Below are 20,446 nucleotides of genomic sequence, written 5' to 3' on the forward strand. Positions count from 1 at the left end.
TAACTGGTTGTGAGGGAGAAAAAGATTGCAATTCATATTATCTGAGAGAGGGAAACCAGTCACAAAACTCAACAGTAAAAAAATTAAATAAAACGATAAAATGGACAAAAGGCTTTAAGAGATATTTCATGAAACCGGTCAAACAGACGACAATAAACCAAATGAAATATGTTGCCATCACAGCAATCTCTGTGTAGGGTTTCCAAGGATGCAAATCTGACGAGAGCAGGTGGCCGCCTTTTCAACCGCAGAGCAGCTGGTGGGTTTGAATTGCTGACCTTACAGTTAACAGTCCACATTCTTACTCACCACCACCACCAAAGCTCCTTAAGCAGGTAACAATGGACTTGTTAAAAGATGTTCAACATCACTAATCATTAGGGAAATGCAAAAGTAAGACCACATTGAAATATGACTGCATACCTGTTAGAACAACTAAAATACAATTAAAATAGTAACAATCCAAAGTACTGAGAGGACGTGGAAGAACTTGATCTCTCAAACTTTGTTAATAGGGATGTAAAATAGAACAGTTACTTGAAATAGAACAGTCACTCGGAAAATAGTTTGGCATTTTCATAAAAGGATCATGCATCCGCTTAACTATATAACCCAGGAATTGGAATCCTGGACATTTTTCCCAGAGAAATTAAACTGTGTGCACACAAAAATCTAGTTAATCTGCAACTCTATGGGATACTGCAAAAGATATGTCAGTCCGAGTCAATTTGAACATAAAAATATATTATGGCAATCATTTATTATAACACACTGATAAAAAAGAATCCATGAGTACAGATACTAAAACACACAGTAGGGTGGACATAAAACTTCCTTGTAGCAAATGACAACTCATAAATTTAAAAGAAATGATAGTCTGAGGAAATTGACATTTTAAACCTATATACCTTTGAACAATACAGTATTAAATTATGCAGGAACCATTAAAATATATAAGGAATATAGAGCCATAGGAACACGCCCCCCCCCAAAAAAAAATTGGCCAATGTTCAGTCATTACAGGAGGTAGCATATATGGATCAAGAAACAATGGTACTGAAGGAAGATTTAGCTGCTATGAAGGCTTTAATGAAAACCAAGGTTCTGGGAATTGACAGAATACCAAATGAAATGTAAGCTGATGAAGCACTGGACGCACTCATTCGGTTATGCCAAGAAATTTGGGCCAATTGACTGGAAGAGACCCATATTTGGACCCATTCCAAGGAAAGGTGAGTCAACAGAATGTGGAAATTCTAGAACAAGATTGTTAACATCACATGCAAGTAAGCTGTTGAAGATCATTCAACAACTGAATGCAGTGCATTGAAGGGAGAGGCCAGAAATTCAGCTGGAATTCAGAAGAGGATGTGGCACATGGAATATCATTGCTGATGTCGGTGGATCTTAGTTGATAGCAGAGAATGTCAGAAAGATGGTTACTTATTCCTTCTTGGCTATGCAAAGGCATTCAACTGTGTGGATCATAACAAACTGTAGATAACTGTGGATAATGAGAAGTCCAAAACACTTCAGTGTATGCATGCAGAACCTCTACATAGACCAACAGGCAGTTGCTCAAATACAACGAGACTAGTGCATGGTTAAAATCAGGAAGGTATCCATCAGGGTTACACCCTTTCACCATACTTACTGCATCTGTACAGTGAGCATATAATTCAAGCAGCTGGATTCTATGAAAGAGGCGGTGTCAGGATGGAAGAAAAGGCTTACTAACAGCCTGTGATATGCAATTGGTATGACCTTGCTTGTTGAAAGCCAAGAGGGCTCGATGCACTTCTGACGGAAATCAAACACTGCAGCCTTCAGTATGGCTTGCAACTTAATACAAGGAAACACACGTCCTCACAACACAGCATGGTAGACGGAGGAAAGACCAAAGTTGTCCAGGATCTCGTCTTGCTTGGATCCAGTCAGTGCTCATGGCAGCAGCAAAAACTCAAAGGGCATACTGTTTTGGGCACATCTGCTGCCCAAGAGCTCTTTAAAGTGTTGAGGAACAATGGCACCACTTTGCACACGAAGGTGCACTAGACGTAAACCATGGTGCTTTCCATTGCCTCATCTGCAGTAAATAAGGCCGAAGCAGCACTGATGCACATCAGTGATGTCCAGGTGAAGACTACGGCTCAACACGGGGACAACTGTAAGGATGATGCAGGACCTAGCAGTGTTTCATTTTGTTGTACGTGGGGGTCATCGTGTGTCTAAATCGACAGTAGGTAAACTCGGATAGATATCTGGCCTTTTCACATTTCAGAAGACAAAAGCTGATGGTCAATGTAAGGTCAGACTACAAACAACAGCTGAATTCAGGGCATATTTCTGGACTGGAAAACAAAATGGTCTTTCCAAGTATCGATACATTGATGCACAAGGTAGAGACCACAATATTAGGTTACAGTGATGTATCAAAATTTAACTTTGTGAATTTGGTAATTATAATGGTCAAGTAAGAGCGTTTTTTCACTAGGGACTGTTGTGGGTAATGGCTTATCAGATTAGTATGTATGGAGATCATGTGGGTGAGACAAAGCAGATCCGGGGGAAAGGAAACAGTTGGTGACCCTAGATCACCAACTGGGTTTGTAGATGGTGACTACATTATCTTCCAAAATTGGAAAAGCAGCTTAGGAAGTGGCTTCTGGAAGGGCATGCCATTATATAGAAACTCCAAAGTTGCGATACATCAGTGTTTATACCCACAAGAGCTTATTCTGTGGCCAAAGGGGATATGCTAACCCTTTAATAAAACCCATGGAACATTTCTAGGCATAGTAGGAAATGCTTATCCCACTTTTAGTGTGCACTGCCATCTAGTGCAGGTCTGCCTCACAGCGTGAATCTGAACAAAAGGGTCTTATTCCACTAACCTCTGCCACTAGACACCCCTTGGAGCTATGTCTCACACTAATTTCCATATTACCTTAAAACACACCTTTTCCCCCCATCATTCAAAATTCATTCATTATTGAAAAGATAATGGTTTCAGCAAGCAATTCAAAGCAGAAAATAATTCGATCTTGAAAAGGTTAATAGGAGTGATAAGTCTTGAGCATATTTTTGTGTAATCCAAGTCAGTAGTTCAGCCCCATCAGCTGCTCCACGGGAGAGAGATGAGGCCGTCTGCTCCCTTGAAAATAGGGTCTCAGGAATCCAACGGGGGCAGGTCCAGTGGACAGCAATATGTTCGATGCTTAACAATTACAGGTTTGCAAAATCCCCAAATAACTGCTGGCTCACTGGAACTGGTGAGGCTGGCTCCGCCTTTGGCAGGTCCTGCTCAGCTGTGAGGCTCCGCCTCTACCAATGACACTTCATGTTCAGGGAGTAGCACTCTGAGGAACAAACACTGCTTTCTGTTGTCACCACTGTTGGTGATGACGCTGTAGCTGGGTATATCTGTGGGCCTGGGGGCAACACCGACTGCCTACACACAGGGACTAGGGTCTCACGATCACTCCATTGAATGGAAGTGACAGGCGTCCGGATGGAAGTCTGACAAGCTCATCTGGGCAGCCGTGTAGACTGGAGAGCAGAGGTTTTATGGAAGACACCTCTGGAGGGGTGGGTGAGGGGGACTACAGAGGACGTAGAGAAAAGGATCACAAGGCTGACACACTAAAACAGGAGAAAATGATGATTCCTGGGGTTTTGGTGTCAGCTGGCAAGGTGAGGGAATGGCAGATAAAAAGGCACACAAAACTGAAATGTCATGAGACAGCATGTGGTAAACCCCAGGAAGGGCTGGGAGACTGCCGGAAGGCAGCAAGCACCCTGCCATTTACTGAACATGTTCCCTGGGTCACTTTATTGATGCCCATGTCCCTCAACATCCAGGGTCCCTTTGTATGGATACTGAGACTGAGGTGATGGGAATGGGGATGACATACTGAGGCCTGTGGACTTCATTCTTCAGGGGCTGCTGAGAGAGAATCCCATCTCCTCCACACCTGGCATTCGCTTCTAGGTCCCCAGCCAGCTCCCAGAGAGCAAGGTCTCACTCTTGCAAGTTCAGACCCATAGGCTGTGTGGTCACTGCTGGGGAGGCCTGCCCTTTCAGAGTCACCTTCTCTGTGGAGAACTCTGCACCACCCACCTGCCTGGTAAAAGAGCTCCGCGCCACCTGCTGTTAAGAGCTCAGCACAACCTGCCTGGGACGGGGTCAGGCAGACCGCGCCCCTCCTGGACTTTGGTCCTGGGTCTGAGCTGAGGCTTCCAGTGGGGCAATACTCGTATGCAGTCACCCATGCATGACTCACAGTTGTCTCTGAAATTACTAACCCCAAATATCCCCTTTGTGCTCTTCCTCCAGAGACCAATGGGGTCACCAGCGATGGTTCCTGTTCAGCTTTAGTGGTGTCATGCCGAGCCCATACAGGTTGGTTCACTGCCACAGAGGGGGTGTCACCAGACCTCTGCAAGGGCCCAGTGCTGCCACCACCACCCACATCTAGCCCCAGTGACTTATTAGCCCCAAGGTGTTCAGGATGATTTAGAACCTGTCCCAACTATCCTATGTGACCAGCTGTAAACTGGGGCAGACTCACAGAAAGCCTGCTCCTGGGAACAGAGCCTATTCTGAAAGGTCCACCTCCACCCAACTCACCAGCCAGTGGGAGTCGAGTGCCTTTCAGGTCAGGAAGGGGAAGTCCCTAGAGCTGGAGGTGCACAATGATGTGAGGACAGAAAGGACCCCCTCAGGACCCAAGGGACGAGGGAGGAGGCGAAGGGAGAGTGTTGTCCTTTGTTCTTTGGTGACATGGGAGGGGCCAGGGAAGCTACAGACCCAGCAGTGCTCAGCCCCCTCAGCTGACCCTGACCCACACCCATGCAGCCAGGAGCTGGCAGAGAGCTGGGAGAGGGGGACGCAGACAACAGCCTTCCAGAGCCACATAGAAGTTCTTTTTTGTGGGGAGGGTGGTTCAGAAGAACAGAAGTAAAAAACCGAGCCTACACTGCAGCAGTCCACCCCGCACCTCCCAGACGCTTTGCTGCTTGCTGCTCAGGCCACCATGGGCCTCCTTCATGACTCAGGACCTGGCCATGGCGCCATCCCAGAGACCCAAGAGCTTGCTGGAACCGGGCACCGCAGGTCCCATGATCTTTGGAGGATGGAGGGCGGCAGTGTGCACGACTGGAGCTGCCTTCCTTCCATGGGCAGACGCAGCAAACCCTGGGGGCATCACGTGTTCCCTGATAGCGTGTCCACTAAGGGGTGGGGTATCCAATGGATCAGGATACCAGTGATGTACTTCCGTGATGGGTGGCAGGGCCACCTGAATCACAAAGGGCTACCAGGGGCACGCTCCCCACTTGGCCTGTGCCCACGGCTGCTAGGTCTTCACATGGTGTGGGCCACACCCTGGGCAGGTGGCTCTGGTAATGGAACCCACATCTGTCTACAGACAGCAGGGAGAACTGTCCCTTTGTCACCAAAAGCTGGAGCCTCAGGTCAGGTGAGTGATGGGCGTGAGGGTAGAGGGACCGCACAGCGGGCTACTAGAGAGCAAAAAAAGGCCTTTCCCAAAGACAGAAAGCTGCTTCTCAGTGTGTGCATCAAGAGCAAGACAGTTGAAAATCGTATTCCTGAGAAGAAGCAAAAAGTTTTTAAGTTTGCAAACAAATACAACAGGTGATTTCAACAAAAGGTTAAACACACACACACACACACACACACACATTGTTTTTTAAAACCAACAGCATTTCAAGTATTATTCCAGATGGGATGGCGATCCTACTATGGGCAGAATGGGCAGCAGTAAGAGGGAGCGGAGGTCCCACCACACTGAGAGCTGACCTCAGGTGCTCTCTCCATGCGATCTGGGGCCTTGGCAAGATGACAGAGGGAAACGAGGCCAGAGCATGTGGTGAGGACATGAAGGGCAGAGCTGGGTCAAGGGGGCTGTCCTGTACTCTCACAGCACCTGGCTACCAACACCACATCTTCAAAGGCCCCAGAGACACAGAGGGATGAAAGATGTGAAATTAGCAAGGACGACCTTCTGGCTGTGGCAAAGAACAAGAGGAGAAGAGCTCGGCAGGGTCCCGGCCTGCCTGAGAGATCCCTGAAACTGAGTGCTGGTGGCTGCTGTGCCCGGCTTCACCGCTCACCGCCTGCAGGTGAGCAGCGCACAGGAACCACACCACCACATGGAGACACGCAGACAGACAACTGACTGACACTTGTCTGAAGGGGAGTGGTGCTGATAACACCTGGGAGCGCCAAGGTTAGCAGTCGTGGACTTCCGATCTTTTTTCCTTTCCTTTTTAAAAAAGAAACAGGACCATTCTTCCAAATACCACACTATTTCAAATTTTAGTAAATTTGTAAATTATATTATTTGTGCTACTACTGTGATATTTAAGTCTCATTAGAAGATAAGCACCAAACCTACGGAAATGAAAACTATATATCAAGAGCTGCGGTTTCCCACAGCAGCTGTAAACTCCCACCCCTTTTCCCTAAACAAGGTGGTCGGATGCACTTGTTTTTCTCCAAGGAGGCTTTGCCTGCAAAGAGGTGTACTGCAAACATGTTGTAGAAAACGTCGGAAGACCAAACCTCGATCGTGTCATCTGTACAGAGGAGCATGGTTTTCCATTGGCAAGCTCTCAGACGCCTGGCTCTGGCTGCCTGTGGACGCTGAAGCTCGGGGCTCGTGGACCCGGGACCCTGTGCTGGAGTCAAGCACCTAGTGGGAAGACGGTGGCGGGCAGGCCAGGCCTCCGGGCACTTGGGAATATCTCACCCGAGGAGAAAATGCCACAAAGTGAATGTCACGCCTGGACTCCAAGACTCCCTGAGAAGGGAACCTGAAGCATGCCCTTAGGATGCGTACGTTCGGAGCAAAGTCTTTGAAAAACGTGTCACTTAAACTTCAGCTTGCCAGTCATTTCTGCACTTCATCTGATACTTAGTTCTTGAATCGTGTTTGTTCACAAATATGATTAAATTTCCTACAAGAAGAAAATGGTCAAATTACACACAAAAAAAAACACTAGTCATTCTTCACATAAATGACAATTTGGAAGAACACGTGGAGAATTACATAAGAAACTCTGTGTGTGCACACCACACCTGTGCTCCCAGCAGCATTGTTTTCAGTAAATGCAAAGAACCTGGTGCCTCTCCAGAGGCAGCTTTTTCCTCCTTTCTTATAGTGAAAAACACATGTCAACATGCTTTAGAAAATTTCCCAGGCGAAGAGGTCTAAAAGCTGAGGTCTATGGGAGTGCCCCTGGGTACTGCAGGCACCCCACTACCACCAGGAGAGGGCATGAAGCTGGGTGGGATGAATGCCACCTCTGATCCATGATTGGAGCAGAAATGGGTGCAGTACACATGGGAAAAAAGGTACGGGCTCATCACAATGCTGAGAACAGTTTGCCGCTTACTAATGAGATCTCTTCCTATAATAATACAGTCCCTTTCATACACTGCTTATACTCAAAGGCAAAGCTACATGTTTCTCCCACAAGACTGTTCCCTGGAAGGAGTGGCTCTCTCTCAAGCATCACTCTATTTCACACTACAGACTGCTATTGGAGATGATGTATGAGTCTGAAACAACGCGGATCTGTGAGTCATTCTGGATCTACGCAGCGGGTCACCTCATTCAGTTTAAAAATGGATGTGGGAAAACGATTCTCAGACGTGTGAGCTCGTAGTTGCAAAGGGATGCTGAGCGTGAACAAGCCTCTTGAAGAACCACAGGCACGATCACACAACTCAGGTAGCACTCACAAACACCCGGTATTCACACGTGCTACGTCTCACACTGCCCGGAGGGAAGGCATGCTGTGCTCTGGAAGGATGCCAGAGGCCTGGAACGGGAGTGTTAAGTGGGTGTGGAGCCGATGGTGCTGAGCATCGGCTGTATGAAAGCACTTTGTGACAGCAGGTAATCAAGTTCAGCAATTCACAATTCCTTCCTGTTTCAGTGTGTGCCTTCGTGGAGCTGTAAAAGCTCAAGTTAGGATATTCATATGCAGGCTGTCGACGGTTTTAGGTATCTCCCTAAAAGGATATATGCCTTATAGCCCTGTATCAGGCTGGCTAAAATGCTTATAAAGAACCAATGGAAAAATGAGATTGCCTCCCGGGCGGGAGGCCCCGGCTCAGCCCGCTCACTTACATGGCATGGTGTGCTTTCACCTGAGTTCTGCAGTTGCGACCCCAGTAGCAATCAGGACGGGATGTGACAGCCACTGAGAGGGAGAAAACACACGGAACATGAAACAATACACACTACATTTCAGTAGAGGCCTATGCAGAAAGTGCAGCCAAAATGCAACTGTTGGACCACTTTTTTTAACTACAGGCAGGCCGCTCGTGATACAGCCTAGTTATAATCCAAATCATGCTACAGATAGGAACTGGAAACTCAGGGAACCCAGGGCGAATGATCCCTACAGGACCAGTGGCGAAAGTGGTATACTGGGAGGGTAGAGAGAGGGTGGGTTGGAAAGGGGGAACCGATTATAGGGATCTACATATAACCTCCTCCCTGGGGGACGGACAACAGAAAAGCGGGTCAAGGGAGACGTCGGACAGGGCAAGATATGACAAAACAGTAATTTATAAATTATCAAGGGTTCATGAGGGAGAGAAAAGTGAGGAGGGAGGGGAAAATATGAGCTGATGCCAAGGGCTTAAGTGGAGAGCAAATGTTTTGAGAATGATGAGGGCAATGAATGTGCAAATGTGCTTAAAAAAAAAAAAAAGCCACAGAGTGGCAGAATAGATTTGTTTTAAACAAAGCATTGTCGTGGAGAGCAAATGCTTTGAGAATTATGCGGGTAACAAATATACTAATGAGCTTTATACAGTTGATGTGTGTATGGATTGTGATAAGAATTGTATGAGCCCTCAATAAAATGACTTAGAAAAAAAAATAGTACAAACTGCTTACAGACACTTCCGGAGAGAAGGGGAAGGGGCATGCCCTCAGGGCACATGGGGAATAATTACTGAGTTAGTGAGCACCTTCCCGCCATGTGACTGTGATAATAAAGTGGAAGCGCTAAGTGGGAAAACTGTCCATTTCGCAAGAACACCAAGCTGAGAACGTGGTATCACTGATATGGAACGGCTCAGAGATGAGCAGGTAGTGGAACTGAGAGATGACGACAGAATGGATTGTGAAGTGGAGCGAGATGCTGAAGAAGAAAGAGTACATAAAAAGGCGTCACCGTTTTCACAGTGGAAAGACTAGCTGAAGTTTTCCTATACTAAACCAGGGGTTTGAAAACACACTCACACGCTGATTGCAAAGCGAAATGCAGATTTGGCAAGTAGTGAAATGTTGCCCCAAAATACATAAAGACAAAGAGAAAGGGACCTACAGATAAGGACCTCCTCTCACTGATTTTTCTGACTGGAAACACCATCTGCATCCCCAGGACTAATCCAGAAGTTTCAGAAGCTCCCACAAGTAGAGCTGTTACTGCACATGGCAAAATGCCACTGTTGTCCAACAGTTTGTCACTGAGAAAACTTTTATGGTTTGTGTGTTTATGTCTGCATGTAGTCAAATATTATGTGTAAGCTTCCAACCCTCAAAGACAAATAAAGATGAGATTTACAAAGATTAGGGTAATCAAAAGCAGTGAACAATGAAAAGGAAGGGTTTAACTTCCATTAGCTCAGACTTACAATGGAGTGTCCTGGAACAGAACCCCATCGTACGTTGGGGATACTTAGATTTGGAAGGGAAGCAATGCTTAATTAAAAACCCAATTTGAGAAAATAAATTAACTAGGTGCCCACAAGATGCTGTTATGCATCTTTAGAAAAGCTACACTGCCTCAAGCAGGACTGAGCTTGTCCAGAGCTTGTTCCTTGGTCCACACCAGCTGAAGGGGCAGACAGAAGTCAATCGTGCCTGAGGCTTCCTCACCTGGCAGTTCAGAAGCAGGAATGTTCTGCCGATACTGGTAGGCCAGCTCCCGGAAGCTTCGCAGGCCGCAGCAGTAGCACAGCACCGTGTTTCCCGTGATCCTGTAGTCTAGAAGGAACACAAACCCCTCAAGGGTCCAGCCGGTGACCACCCCCACTTCCAAGGCCAGATTTCTATGCACATGGTGGTAAACAAGCTCAGAGAGACCAGGTGGGAGTCACTATGACACCGATCAATGGCTGGGAACCCTAGTCTTTTGGTCTTCCCTTACAAACGACATAATTGCTTTTTCCGTTCTTGTGAGCCATATAAATCCTCACATAAATGACAGGACCACTAAAGAGAGGAAGCATTAAAACCCAACTTATGGGTTTCCATGGGTAATTCAACCAGAGAGCAGCTCTCCCACCCAAAAGACCAATAGAGGGAAGAATTTATTTATTTAAGAGGTCCAAGCTCAATGTTTCTTTAAAATTCTAAAAGTCCTGTGAATTCTAATTTCTCTACTGGGGTGTGGGGAGTTCCAAGCCATGACACACAGAACAGACAGGTCCTGATGTGAGGAGCAGCCAGCACACACTCATTACATTCTCTCGGGTCAAGGTGCCACCTGGAGGGGGCCTCAGGCAGGAGGACGCTTACCTGACAGCAGGAACACCCCCCTCTGCAGAGCCACCAGACTGTCTGTCAACAGGTTCTTCCAGGTCAAGCCCCTGGCTGCCAGGTAATTCTGTGAGGGGAGAAGAGGGCAATTAGAGGTGTTCATTTAGAGAGAAATATACTGTGATGGGGAGGGCAGACAAGGTTGTGAGGACCTACACAAGGTGGTGCAAAGACACAGCGACCTCAACAGACACTGCTGTCCTCCCACTGCCAGGACAGGAAAATGAGAACTGGCAAAATGGCAGCAAAGGGGCAAGACAGGAGTGGTGTCGGAGGACCCAGCTACTGTGGGTTCATGCCTGATGGGTACAATCTGGCACAGAGGGAAAACGCTGGCCCACGGTGGGGCTGATTGAGTCCCTGCCTGCAGCAGGGAGCAGTGTGAATGGCAGCAAGGTCTCTTCTGAGCCTTCCCGGCTCAGCAGGCCCTGACACACGATACCTTCAGGATGTCTGACTCATAGTTGTTGTTGTTCAGCACACCATCCAGACACTTGTCCCCAAGATTGAGCTCTGCTGACAGAAAGGCAGCATGTTATCACTACGTCAGGACATTTAATGAAAGACCACTTGCTTGGCAATTAGATGACATTCCCCTCCAGCTATCGGTTCTAGGAAGAGGATAAGCTCAGGTGAAAGACAACCTTAGACAGAGTAAGTGACCCTATGTACTTGGAAGCTATGGCAGGCAGCATTGTGTGAGCTGCTTTTCTGTAGGCAACTTAGCTGCCCCTCTGAACCCGGTGCTTCCCTTGACTAATGCCACTGCTAGGTTCTGATGCTTCTAGAATGGCAAACCAGTGCAGTTCAGCAGGATGAAGCAGTTACACACTAGGTGACCAGCAAGGCCCCTTCCCCTTCCCCATGGTGTTGGCCGGGCACACCCCCACCCCACTCCGCCCTACCCCACCCACCTGGGCCGCCTTACCGCAGAGCTGGGCCAAGCAGCCGAAGCAGCCAGCTCGGGTGCAGCCCCAGTACAAGTGGCAGAAGGGCTGCAGACAGGCAGCACCTGGGGACAGGGGACAGTGGTCAGACTCGGGTTCCTGTGGGGTGGGAGTCCTCCACCCAGCTAGCACACGAGGTGCGTGCTCCGAGGTGCGTGCTCCGTGGGGTCCACACTTCCAAGTGCTGCTGCGGCCACTGCTCAGTCATCTTCAACAAAACTTTACTACTGTGTGATAGGAACACTCGCACCTAAGACTCTCCAGATTCCGTTGGGTCATCTTAAAACAGAGCAACAGGTTGGCTTACCTAGTAGCAAAAGATCTGCTTTGGGCATTATGCTCTGCTCAATAACTATCAATTTGGGATCACAACTTGAAAGATTAGACAACCACTGTAGGGGAGAGTGAGCCAACGCAGTGAAGGAGGGTGGGTGACAACTGCACAACCAAGGTCAGTGTCAAAAACTGTTTATTGGGAACTGGTATCAAGGGCTCAAGTAGAAAGCAAATGTTTTGAGAATGATGTTGGCAACAAATGTACAAATGTGCTTGACACAATGGATGGATTGTGATAAGAGTTGTACGAGCCCCAGTAAAATGACTTATTTAAAAAAAGAAACTTTATTGGTGCATGTTTTGCTGTGCGTATGTTCACCAAAAGAAATATACATTTTTTAAGGTGGTAAGGATAAGATCATATTAGTATAAAGACAAAAACACAAATTAAAGAAATTTTAAAAAAGGACCACCACCACAAATAATGCGTCAGTAGAAGAAGATCCCCATCAACGTTCAAAATGCCGGGGAAGAAATTTCTGTCCTGGAACAACTAAGAGATGCTTAGAGCAAATTCAGGTCTGTCTCTGGGGAGGTGGACTGGCCAGGTATCCAGGGTGATGCAACACCGTCAAGTGACTGTGGTCTCTGCCTGCGAGCAGGGCTGTTCGGGACCCTGCCTTGGGCTAGAGCAGACCTGCCATTGGGCTCTGGGCTCCCACTGTCCTCCAGAGCCTGCTACACGTTGAGTGTTTGTAATTTTAGCTCTGAAACGTTTAACCATATTTGAGGTTTGTAATTGTCATCTTCAGATCACACAAGCTGGTGTGCTTCTTTTGTGTGGACTCAGTTGATTCCTTGCTTAGATGGCTGCTTGGTTATCAAGAAATAAAATTAAGGTGGGGGGGAGGAATTCTTACAAATCAGTATGAAAAAACAAAATTCCATTAAAAAAAAGCAAAGAATTTGAGCCGACATTTTATTTTACTTTTTTTCATATGATAACTTTAGTTTTTTTTTATTATGAAATCATTTTATTGGGGGCTCGTACAACTCTTATCACAACCCATATATCCATCCATTGTGTCAAGCACATTTGTACATTTGTTGCCATCCTCATTCTCACAACATTTGCCTTCTACTTGAGCCCTTGATATCAGCTCCTCATTTTTCTTCCTCCCTCCCCCCCTCCCTTATGAACCCTTGTTAATTTATAAATTTTTGTTGTTTTGTCATAGAGCTGACATTTTAATAAGGGATAAACACACATTTCCATTAACTGAATGAAAAGCTCAGTTTGGTGGTGATCGGACTCCAGTTTAGCTCTTCACCTGGTGTTGCAGGACAGAGCGGACACAGCAGGGACACTGGAGAAAGGGCTATTTAGGGTCTGCTGCAAGAAGAGCAGACTGTGGCTGGGTGGGGACACCTGGTCAAGCAGGTGAGAGGTAGGCTGGTACCTAACTTCAAGTGTGTGCAAGCCCACAGGGCCTGAGGGGTGGAGGGTGGAGCCACAAACCAGGCACTCACACTGCTGAGGTGCAACTCGAGGGTCCTGCTCTCGCTCCGCTCTCCGGTCAGGCATGGGCTGGAAGCAGCAGGTGCAGACGGCATGGCTCCCCTGGGCTGGGCATACGTAGTCCTGGGCTGCTGTAGCAGTGGATGGACGCCAGCAGCCACGAAGACCATGGGTGAAAAGCACACATCAGAAGCAGCCTCAGGTGAAGGCAGGTGAACACAGAGTACAGATGGCCAGCCCCCACCACAGAAGCCAACTCAGAACACGTTCAGCATCTTTCACATGAGCAGACACAGAAGAGCCAGTTCCATGAAGAACTGAAGGTCAACACAAGGTGGTGGGGAGGGCAGTTTCTCACCTGTTGGGAGGCTAGCAGATGTGGATGGGGCCTCCTCTGGGACCTGCAGGGCCCCCTGCTCATTGTTGGGCCCTGGGCAGGGCAGTGGCTGCGCCTGCCTCCTGGATTCCGGGCACTGTCTGCACACGATGTACGGTTGACTGCAGTGAAACACGGAAGAGATGTGAGCATCGATGTGGGCAGCACAGGGGAGTCTGGGCCCTGGACACACACTCACTGGGTCTCTCAGAAAAAGGCCTGCAGCCTCTCTGGCAGTGCCACTAAGCTAAGCTTCTTTGGCCTGGTGTTTGCCCAATCTCACCATTCCTCAAGTCAAGCCATCTCAAGTGTCTGGGGCGGTGGACAGCCTGTCTACCCCTGTTTTCTGAAGGACTTCTCCAGCCGCAGAGGAGTCTGCGGCAGGGCCGTACCCAGTGCCCAGCACTCAACGCTGAACAGCACACCCAAGGGACCCAAGACTTCACTTCCAGGCTCTGCTCGCATGTCTGACAGACAGAACACAGCACACTTGCCTGCTTATCTCCACTACTTGAGAGTATGCTTGCACTTCTGAAGTTTGGATGGAGCTCACAGGCTCCTGTGGAGGCCTCAAGCTACACTCCCAGGCGTTCCCCAGTCTGTCCTGGAACCAGGCACGATGCTCGCATGAAGGTGAGTCTGAACACAGTGAGGACAGCACTGGTGGGACCCACCACAGCCCTGCCTTAGGTCTTTACTGTACTCGGTGGATGTCCAATGAATGTGTGTGCAAAGGGTCTCGCGTGCTGACGGACAGGAGGAGGAAACCTAGCACGCCTGCTTGAAAGTGACCAATATACCGGTACCACTGTGATCCCCTCCCCACAGGCCATGCCACACCTCCACACCACTCACCAGACTCACGTATGACACTGATGCCTCAGTGAGGGCAGGACATCGTGCATGCCTAGCACCTCCTCCTCTCAGCATGTTGCCCATGGCACCACTGTCCCTACGCCCCAGTGCTGTGAGGGCATCACCTGATGTCTGAGGACTCGCTGTCGACATCTGACAGCTCCAGCAGGTCTTCTGAGCTGCCCTCCTCATCTGAGAATGACCTCCTGACCTTGGGCTGCAGCATGTCCTGAGTGATCTTGTTCCTGGCATCCATGCTCCGCATGTCTTCCTCAGTGCGGCCCTTGTCTGCAATTCAGAGCAGCCATTCAGGGGGGCATGCTCTGGCATGCAGAGGGCTTCCCTGTGGACCCAGTGGCCCGGCTTGCCTGGGTGCTGGGTGAGGTAGGCCTCCACCAGGTTGTTGAGGATGTGGTTCTTGCAGATCCGCTCCACCAGGCAGCGGCACGTGGGGCACAGGGACGAGCGCTCCATCCAGCCAGAGTAGCAGGCGGCGCAGAAGGTGTGCATGCAGGGCTGCAGGCTGTAAGCACAGGGGGGCGGGATGCAGTCCTCTGTTGGGAGGTAGTGGTGGTGATGGTGGGGGGGGTCTTTGGTCCTCTGCAGGTGGGGGTGGGGGGCCCTGCAATCCTCTGTGTGGGCGAAGGAGCGGAAGGGCTGCAGTCTTCTGTGTCGTGTGGAGATGTCATTGGAGCACATGGGTCTGGGCTGGGAGCATTAATCTAAATTTTGCAACTTCCAAAACAAAGGAGCAGAGAAACTAAAAGTACGCTGAAAAGATCTTTGTTAAGGCTGAAATCCACATAGGCTGTAAGCCTCACATTCTCACAGAAAAGTGAGGTGGAGGCTCTTCCAGGGCTGTAATTCCTGTGATACATGTCCTACGTTAAATAACGCATTTCTTTAGGTGGACCCCCAGTGGTGTACTGGTTACTCATTGGGCTGTGATCTGCTTGCAGCAGTTCGAACCCACAAGCCCCTCTGCACGAGAAAGACTGGACTTTGGACTCCCATAAACAGTTAGTCTTGGAAGGCCACAGGGGTCACTCTGAGTCAGCATTGACTCAATGACAGTGAGCTATTAAAAATAAAAATTTTAAATAAATAAATTAATAAAACTAACACATTTCTTTAACTAGGAGAACTTCAGATGCCATCAATGGTCACATGATGGATTCTACCCTAAACCGCCTGAAGGCTACGTGATCCATCCCTGTCAAGCATGCTCCCACTCGACGCACCTCACGCAGTCATGCAGCAGCTCCTGGCAGATGATGCAGGTGAGCGTTTCCTCCATTCTGTCTGGCTTCACTGCTGTAGCTCGGCTGTCCTCTCGGCCGGCCAAGGGATCCTCACCCGGGTTGAGAACTGCCTCCCCGGCTGTGGGAAGACAGGGCAGCTTTAGTTTCAACTAGGGAGGAGATAAATGCGTGGTCTCTTAGGCTTCAGCTTACAAAACTAAAACTGAGTCCATGCCAAGTCATTTCGACCCTGGAGGGCAGAGTAGAGGTGCCCCATCGGTTTCCTAAGTTTAAAAATATTTACAGAAGCAGGTTATCACGTCTCCCCCCACCACTACCACCACTGGCTGGTGGGTTTGAATCACCCACCTTTGGCCTAGCAGTCAAGGTTTGAACCACTGTGCCACACAGACTCAGGAAATCCTTAAGGTGACTCCCCCCACCCCTCGCCACAGATGGAGAGAAAGGTGTACACACACCCCCTCCATAGTGAATGTCATAAAACGATGACCCACACACAATATGATCAGTTGTCAGACAGCACATGTGCATGATGTCATTTTGTTTTAGCATGCAAACAGACACAGGAAAAGTTGGAAAGCAAATGCTTGGGGATGCTAACTAAGGGTTTTCATCAGTTTTACTGCCTTCTGCTTCAGTGCCACTTCTTACGTTTTTCTATAATGATGTAATGAGTTACTAACAATTTTTTAACTGTAAATAAGACATTTAAAAGAAAACACAAGGATACCATCTGCATCCCTCTTGAGGGAACAACTTGCACATCTTTTAGGAGGTTTCTTACATCACTTACCCCTGTGTTTCTGAATTATAATTTATCAATTTTAGATATCACCTAATGACATCTACTTAGATTCTACTCCCGTTGCTCCCTCTCCCCAATACTTTTGTAACACCGGTAGTATATTGCATTTGTTATTGTCTGCTTCCCTTTTAATTCCAAAGGGGGAATTAAAAGATAAAGGTCTTTTCCACGGACGTTGGAAAGCCCCTCCCATAAGCACTCGTCACTGTTGAGTCCATTGGCACTCTGTGATTGTTCTCCCTTACACCAATGTTCATTTCTGCTGGGACCAAAAACGGCCCAGTTTCCACCCTTGTTTTTAAAAAGCACGGACTTACCACAAATGCCTTCCATGCCCTCTCAAGTCTAGCAATTACCAGACAGTCTACCCTCCCTTTCCTGGCAGCTCCCTCCACATTGCTTCAGCCTGGCCAGCTGGTATCTGGTCTGATACAGCTATTACTGTCCGATGAATACATTTCAAGTACATCTTATGAGATCTTTAACCTAGGTTTTCAAAGTATAGATTTTCTTTATATCTCTCTCATTAAATAAAGATATCTCTCTCATTAAATAAAGATTAAAATGAAGATAAAATGAGGAGGGTTTGCAGCACTTGCTGCTGAGGACCATGGATTGCAGCCTTTGGTATAAATTACACCTCAATGTAAAGAACAAAACCCTCACAACTGGACCTATTGGTAACATCACAGTAAATGGAGAGAAAATCGAAGTTGTCAAAGATTTACTCTTGCTTGGATCCACAATCGATGCTCAAGGAGGCAGTCGTCGACAGACTAAACCATGTAGTATAATGTATTATAACGGGCAAACCAGCTGCAGAAGACCTCTTTAACTTGTTAAAAGAGCAAAGAGGTCACGTTAATGACTGAGGTGCACCAGACCACCACTGTGTCACTCTCCATCTGCCCACATGCACGGGAAAGCCGGACTGCAGAGGGATGGAGGCATCCGCATTGCGATGCTGGGGAAGAATACGGAAAGTACCATGGAAAAAATGCAGCTGTCTTAAAAGAAGTACAATGATTGAAGGATTGAACTGCAAGATATGTAAAATATATGCTAATAAAATGTGGTTTTTTAAAAAGACCTTAAAAAAAATTGTAGTACAGTAGGAATGCTCCCTAGAGGCAAGAATGGCAAGACTTCATCTCATGTACTTTGGATATGTTATCAGTCCCTGGAGAGGGCCGTCATGCCTGCATCTTTACATGGATGTTGTTGTCAGGTCTCCACAAATTAGGCCCACATGGTAGTGACCCTCTGGACTACAGAACAGAACAGAACACTGCCAGGGCCTGCGCCAAGCTCACAATTGTTCTGATGTTGGAGCCTGTTATCGCAGCCACTGCAGCCATCTCAGCGATGACTTTGCACTGCCTCTCCACCTCACCACGCACGAGGTCAGATTTTCACTTTGAAACGAGGAGCATTTGCAAGTGTCACCCAGAGAGTGACACTTGGGAAGGAGCAGTCTGGGGAGCAGATCCCCTGGCATGCACCAAGGCAAAGAGCGCTCATCATTGCCGTTCCTCACCGTCTCTCATCTTCTTTCTCACGGGCTCCCAGTCCTCCTGATCCTGGGACTCCAACAAAGGTGGCGTGCCCCCTCTGTCGGGAAGCACAGCCATGACGCGGGAGGCCCCCTCCTCCACCATGGTGAGACCGCATCCCTGTTGTGAGGGGAAGCCTGCAGCAAAGAAAGCAAGACGTCCTGTTCTGTCCATTCGGTTCGGTGAAAGCCCAATGAACCGAGGCTAAATTTGTTCTCACACACGACGGTAATGCAAGACAGTACAGGCTAATGGTATATTTGGAACGTTCCATGGGGATCGGTTCTATTTTCTTTCCCTCAAGGGTTCGAGATCCAAAGCAAACCAAACCCGTTGCCTTCAAGTCAATTCTGACATGCAGTGGCCCTAAAGGAGAGAGTAGAACTGCCCCAGGTTTCCGAGACTCAGTATCTTTACTGGGGCAGAAAGCCTCAACTTTCTCGTGGTAGCCCCTGGGGTCTTTGAACTGTTGACCTTGTGGTCAGCAGCCCGATTCATAACTCACTATGCCACCAGGCATCTGAGAAAATTCAAATGAATTAGGGCTTAAAAGACTATCAGGAGTTGGCCTGGCAGGAATCCTTCTGCTGGTGTTGTCCGAGCTGTTCCCCCTGGCTCCAGAAGCAGTGGTGAGGGCCTGTGCTTGCTGTGCACCGGCCTTCTTGAAACCACAGAGCCACGAGAACATAGGTTTTCAACGTGTGTACCAGAAAAGTCACAACAACAGATGGGAATATTGTTTTTTAGGGGCTGAGTGGCATCCGTCTGGGGAGAGTGCGGGGATAGTGCTTGCAGCTAAAGATCCAAGTTGGGTAAAGGGGCTCCGGGGCATGGAAAGTGACAGATGCTACAAGGCTTTGAAGACAATCAAAAACAGGGCGGGGGGAATTGCCTGTGTTCCAGAGTACTAAGAAATTAAAGAACAAAGCAAATCAGAAAGGAGACAGGGTCAAGTAACGTGTGAGAGACTTCTAGAGTCCTCTAGAAGACAAGCTGAGTGCCCATGTTTACTGCCTTTCCTGCCCGAAACCCCACTGTCATGGATTGAATTGTGTCCCCCGAAATACACATCAATTTGGCTGGGCTATGATTCTCAGAGGAGTAAGCAGTTGTGCTGTGGTCCCCCATGATGTGATAAATCAATCGGTTATTAGTAGATCAGGGTGAAATAAGTGCATTAAATGGGATTAGGTTGCCATCCCTATCCAATGTAAAGGGAGTTCCTCTGGGATGTGGCCCATACAACCTCTTAACTCTTGTAGGCTAAAAGGAGAGAGAAGTAATCAGAGAAAGCGGGGATCCACTATGGTCAAGAAAGAAGAGCAGAAAGTGGAGCATGTCCCGTGGACCAGGAGGTCCCTCAGCTGGGAACTTCCTAGAACCAGAAGAAAGCATTCTCATAAAGCTGGTACTTAAAATGTGGACTTCTAGCTTCCTAAGCAGTGAGAGAAGCCATACCATGTGTTAAAGCCCCCATTATAGCAGCACTAGAGAACTAAGGTATCCATTAAAATGATCACTAAAGAGAGATTAAAAACAAAGAATATCATTCACTGACTCACTCTCTCACTCATTCACTCACTCACTCACTCACTCTCACTCACACAAAAAACCCAAGAAAAACAAAAACAAAGAATATCCTGTAGTGGAGTAGCTAGGTTGGCCAATGAGATAGTGGAAGAAAGTCACATAGAGAAGATGAACTGACAAAGGCATTTCAACAAATGCCCTGCTTCCTGAAGCACCCTGTTGACTGTCTTTGAAGGCTTTTGTGATGCTTGGAACAGTGGAAGCCACTTTAAGGAAAAGATGAAAAGTATAAGGACAGGCAACCTACCACGGCACTGAGGGATGCTCAGGGTTTTACGGACTATCAGAGAGAGAGCTGAGAGCCAGCCCCGCTTCTCCCAGGCTTCTTGTTCCACCCACATTGTAACTGAGATTTAAAAGGTTCTTACGCCCTACCCTCAATCTGAAAACTGCTACACAGTCTAAGAATGGGGAAACCAAAAGTTCTAAGAAATAAGACCCGTTCCCAAGTAGGTAGAAAATATGATAAAGTGTCACAAAAGAACATCAGGCAGCTTTATAAAAGAAAACACTATTGTCGATGGCTGTGGCTCCTCAAAACTGACATTGTACAAAATGTCAATTCTCCCCAAATAAAAATCTTGGGAAGACTGTGTTTTTTGTTTTTGTTTTTTAAATCATTTTATTAGGGGCTCATACAACTCTTATCACAATCCATACACACATCAATTGTGTAA

General features: G+C 47.8%; 1 protein-coding gene across 1 annotated transcript in view; it reads right to left on the reverse strand.

Moving 5' to 3' along the window:
- Window positions 1-5,688: 5,688 nt before the first annotated feature.
- The window catches only part of CHFR (checkpoint with forkhead and ring finger domains), a 29,538-nt gene continuing 14,780 nt past the window's right edge, over window positions 5,689-20,446 (reverse strand). The window contains exons 6-17 of the mRNA XM_045296739.1: window positions 18,164-18,316; window positions 15,801-15,939; window positions 14,928-15,082; window positions 14,685-14,847; window positions 13,687-13,826; window positions 13,340-13,459; window positions 11,515-11,598; window positions 11,029-11,099; window positions 10,566-10,653; window positions 9,924-10,031; window positions 8,160-8,232; window positions 5,689-6,981 (exon numbers count right to left, since the gene is read on the reverse strand). Of these exons, the coding sequence (XP_045152674.1) occupies window positions 6,939-6,981; window positions 8,160-8,232; window positions 9,924-10,031; window positions 10,566-10,653; window positions 11,029-11,099; window positions 11,515-11,598; window positions 13,340-13,459; window positions 13,687-13,826; window positions 14,685-14,847; window positions 14,928-15,082; window positions 15,801-15,939; window positions 18,164-18,316 (1,337 nt within the window). The 3' untranslated portion in view covers window positions 5,689-6,938. The remainder of the gene's footprint in view (window positions 6,982-8,159; window positions 8,233-9,923; window positions 10,032-10,565; window positions 10,654-11,028; window positions 11,100-11,514; window positions 11,599-13,339; window positions 13,460-13,686; window positions 13,827-14,684; window positions 14,848-14,927; window positions 15,083-15,800; window positions 15,940-18,163; window positions 18,317-20,446) is intronic.

Source organism: Echinops telfairi, unplaced genomic scaffold (genome assembly GCF_000313985.2).
Source record: "Echinops telfairi isolate 266 unplaced genomic scaffold, ASM31398v2 ScPeMD7_7412;HRSCAF=8450, whole genome shotgun sequence".
NCBI lineage: Eukaryota > Metazoa > Chordata > Mammalia > Afrosoricida > Tenrecidae > Echinops > Echinops telfairi.